Consider the following 4,331-nt stretch of genomic DNA (forward strand, 5'->3'; position numbering starts at 1 on the left):
ATTTGGCGTGCAAACCGATCCCAATATCATAAGAACAATTAAATTTCAATTCAAATTTAAGGCTTAACAGCACCTTGAGATTAAAATTGTAAACCACCCCAAGTCGTCTTAAAAGAAATCCAACACAAGCTTATTGATCCAAATGAATCAGTGTCAAGGTTATGCTCCAACAATCGGGTCAAAAGCCTAAAGAAGACCAAAAAAAAAAAAAAATTTTAGGAAATCTGAAGAATTTTGCATGGTCAAACGGGTGTTTAACATCTCCCGCTAGAAAGGGCAAAGAGGGCGGATTCATAATAAAAGCTGGGTCAGGAAAGCGTGCCGTCATCCAAAAGACACGTTCCTTATTTGCAATTTCAATTGCCTAAAAGCATTCTTTCAGTGTGATTTACAGAAAAATCTCATAGATACACCTAAACTGAGAATCGCGCCGTTCACAGACTGTATTCGAGAGAATGGCAACTTTTGAACAAGCTCCAGCAGGTGATCCTAAAGCCGGAGAAAAGATATTCAAAACCAAATGCGCTCAATGTCACACTGTCGAAAAAGGTGCTGGTCACAAACAAGGTAACTGGTCCCTATTTCATATAAAATTATGAAGATTTTCAATTGGTTTATGCTACTGCTACAATGATTCGAGACGTGAATATGATCTGCAGATTAAAGTTGTACGTTATGCTGCATTTATATTTGTTAAAAGAAATGTGTTCAAGGTTGGCGTGAATGTTTGAAGAATATAATTATAATCTTTCTTCTATGACAATTAAAATAAAGATTGCTCTCTGGGCACATATGTGGTTGTTGGAGACGCGTTTGTGAATTTCCAGGTCTCCCGTGTGAGATAGTGCTTGGGTTTCAGAGCAGCCTCAAATTGCTTTTTGACTATATGAATCTATCAATATTTGTGTTTCTCTATGTAGACCTCAATTGCTTAAACATGAAGATTTAGGTTATCCAAATTCTCCACATTTTCTATTGACATACAAATCTCTAGAGTCTCTACAACGACAACATGCCTCAGTTTTCCAAATAAGTTGGGGCTGGCTATATGAATCCTTACTTGCCTGTATGAGCTTGCTCACGTTGCCGGTCTCAAACCTGAATAGAATAAGAAGAAGGGTTGCGGAAGGCTGGCAGTAACTAGCCAACTTCATGACATACAAATCTCTACCAAGACAAATAACTCTCCGTGATCTAAACCTTAATCACAACCAAAAAGAAAAAAATCCTAATCAATAGTAGATTTTATGCTTCTTTATGATATGTCTGGAACATTTCACCATGTCTACTTCTAATTTTTAATTGGGTTCTTTATGGATTTGCTTCTCTGACATACTTGGATTTGGAATGATGCCTATGATATGTACAGTATACTTTTCTTGTCTACTTTATATAGCAAGGGTGCTTCTCTTATACATCCTAAATTTTTAGGTCCCAACTTGAATGGGCTATTTGGGAGGCAGTCTGGTACAACTCCAGGTTACTCTTACTCTGCTGCTAACAAGAACATGGCTGTGACATGGGGAGAGAATACACTATATGACTACTTGCTCAACCCTAAGAAGGTCAGAATAATTTGTGTTTGCTTTGCGAGCTATGTTGCGCGGACTCTCCAAAATGTAGCCGCACCCATGTCGGATCCTTCAAAATGCACTGCTGTTGGAGGATCCGACACGTATCCAGCCACATTTTCGGAGAGTCCGAGCAACATAGTTTGCGAGATATATCCGTTTTGAATGACTTCAGTTCTTCACAAATACTGAGTGTGAGCTCCTTGAAAAAAATTGCTTCTAGTGGAATTTAACTATATACGTCAACGTGACCTTTCTCTCTTTTTTTCTCTGTTTTCCCCTGAAGTCATGTGTCTCTTTTATTTGTTGGCCACAGTTAGGAGGTATCAGTTACTTGAAAGAAAAAGTTAAGAGGAATTAGTTACTTAAAAGAAATAGTTTATTATTTAAATCAGTCAAAACTGTTAAGTGGATGGTTTTCCTACTTGAGTTGATAAATAATTTAAGGACACTTGGATATAAAAGAGCTGGCTACTGCAACAATTGAACCTCAGAGATGACTGACTGAAATAATGTGTGAAACAACTGATGGACATGAGGACATGAGGTATCAAGATACGAAAAAGCAAACTACTTTTGTGCCTCAGGGATGACTGACTGATAAAATGTGTGTAAATGGTGGGAGAAGAGGAGAGTATGACCCTTAAGGGAATCAAACATAGTTCTAGCAGCAAACCTAGAAAACATATTGCAATTTTGTGCCCTTCGTTCACCAAGTTTATGCATAGGACTGTTGAAAGTGGGAATTGAAGAGGTCTTTGCACCTCGGAGTTGAGTGCTTTTGGGATATCATCTTGTGTGTAAGTTGTGTGAAGCTGCAGTAAATTCCACTGAACTTTTCAGGTTTAAATAGCTTGAAAATACTAAAATGCTCAGGACTATGGTAAATGAAACTCAGGGATGAATGACGGGGCAGATGCTAAGAACAACTTGGTTGCAGTTCTTTCTGTGTGGATCATGATCATCATCATCATCATGCTCTTGCATAAGACTGTACATTAACATGCATCGTGGCTTGTTCTTATATTTTCATCTCGTACAACTTAGAGCTCAAATTAGATGTGCTAGGAATCTTTTCTTGAGGTATATATGTGTATGGATGCTTGTTAGAAGCTGAATGACTTGAAATCCTTTCTTTGCAGTACATCCCTGGAACAAAAATGGTTTTCCCTGGGTTGAAGAAACCACAGGAGCGCGCAGATTTAATAGCTTATCTCAAGGAAGCAACTGCGTGAAAACTTTCCTCTACAGAAGCATGATAATACTTTTTGGTAGTGGCCTAGGGAATAGTTTGGTCATTGGTGCCAGTTATAGTTCAATTCTTTGTTACAGTCTTGTTATTTCTCCAATAAACTAGTCCAAGCGGATCTTTAAGACATCTCTCTAGTTGAACTAAAGCTGGTAACGAGGAATTTTGTCAAGATAACAGTTACTGTCTTCCAAACATTTATGTGCTTACAGATGTGCCTTAGCATCAAATGAAAGACTGCATTCTTATCCAGTGAGTTGTTTAGTCCTGGAGTTTTTCATTTTTTTTAGTTAATTGAATTGACCTAGAAAAGGAAAAAAGAAAATTGGTTTCTGGATCACCATTGTTGTTTGTTTTTCTTTGTTCTCTTCATTAAAATCGCCCTTCTGGGTTCTTATCACCCAAAAAGAAAAAACAGGACATTTTGACCATTATGGGTCTTCCCCTGAGTGTTGAAGACTGCTTGAGCGTGTATCTGCATATCTGGACCTTTTTGGGAAACCTGGTGTTGATGTGAGCTATAGCCGGAAGCTCAAGTTTAAGTCTTAGCATTAGCCCATTCCCATTTATTTATCTGTACAGGCTACAGGCCCATTATTTTTTCATTGTAATTTTGTTGTAGTCTTTACAGTCTAGGCCCAATATATAAATAGGGGCCCATCTTTGTATAGAGACAGATTTTCCAATTCATTTTTCTCTCGGTTGTTCAATTAATAAAAGCATCGAGATATTATTCTCTCAACCGACTCTCTCTTCCTCAACATGAAGCCCTAATGGAGTTTCACTGATTTTGACGAATTCTCTCAAGTTAACATGGTATCAGAGCGGGATCTCGCTTAATTTCATCATCTTCTTTTGTCCGATGTTACCCGTCTTCTCTTCTTCGTTCAATTTTCGTTGCTGAGTTCGATTTGGCTTGGTTTCTTCGCTGGATTTTTTTTCTTCTTTTGGTGCTGAGAACCTTGTTGCTGCTTTGATTAGCTTGTTGCTGCTTTGATTACTCTTCAATTTCAGAAGGTTGTGTTTTCCGATTGCGGAAAACTCCGGTAAACCTATTTTTTTGGAATACTGCTTGTTAGGGTTTCAGTGTATGTGAATATTGCGAGAATTGATGAATATTTGATATGGCTCCGGTCGATTCTGACATTAATGGAACATCTACTCCTCGTGAACCTACTGAGTTTACCCCTAGACCCTCGAGTCCTCTATTTCTTCACTCTTCTGATATACCCGGGCTATCTCTGGTTCCTGTGCCTTTTTCTGGGTCTGGTTTTGGGGGTTGGCGAAGGAGTATCATTGTTTCCCTGTCTGCTAGAAATAAAATTGAGTTCATTGATGGAACTTTCCCTAGACCTCCGCACAATTCTCCAGAATGCAAGCAGTGGGATAGGTGTAATAACATGGTTATCTCATGGTTGACTAGTTCCCTGTCCCCTAGCATTGCTGAGAGTGTTCAGTATTCTGAAACAGCTGAGATATTTGGACACAATTGAATAAAAGATATGGCACTG

At 38.5% G+C, this 4,331-nt stretch overlaps 1 protein-coding gene across 1 annotated transcript; it reads left to right on the plus strand.

The window, feature by feature from the left end:
• The first annotated feature begins 275 nt into the window (after nt 1–275).
• On the plus strand, nt 276–3,160 carry LOC109239098 (cytochrome c). Its single transcript, XM_019405622.1, has 3 exons — nt 276–567; nt 1,432–1,565; nt 2,714–3,160. Exons 1-3 carry the CDS (start codon nt 456–458, stop codon nt 2,804–2,806), a joined length of 339 nt encoding a protein of 112 aa, XP_019261167.1. The 5' UTR covers nt 276–455; the 3' UTR covers nt 2,807–3,160.
• Nucleotides 3,161–4,331: the final 1,171 nt, after the last annotated feature.

Source organism: Nicotiana attenuata, unplaced genomic scaffold (genome assembly GCF_001879085.1).
Source record: "Nicotiana attenuata strain UT unplaced genomic scaffold, NIATTr2, whole genome shotgun sequence".
NCBI classification, from domain to species: Eukaryota; Viridiplantae; Streptophyta; class Magnoliopsida; order Solanales; family Solanaceae; genus Nicotiana; species Nicotiana attenuata.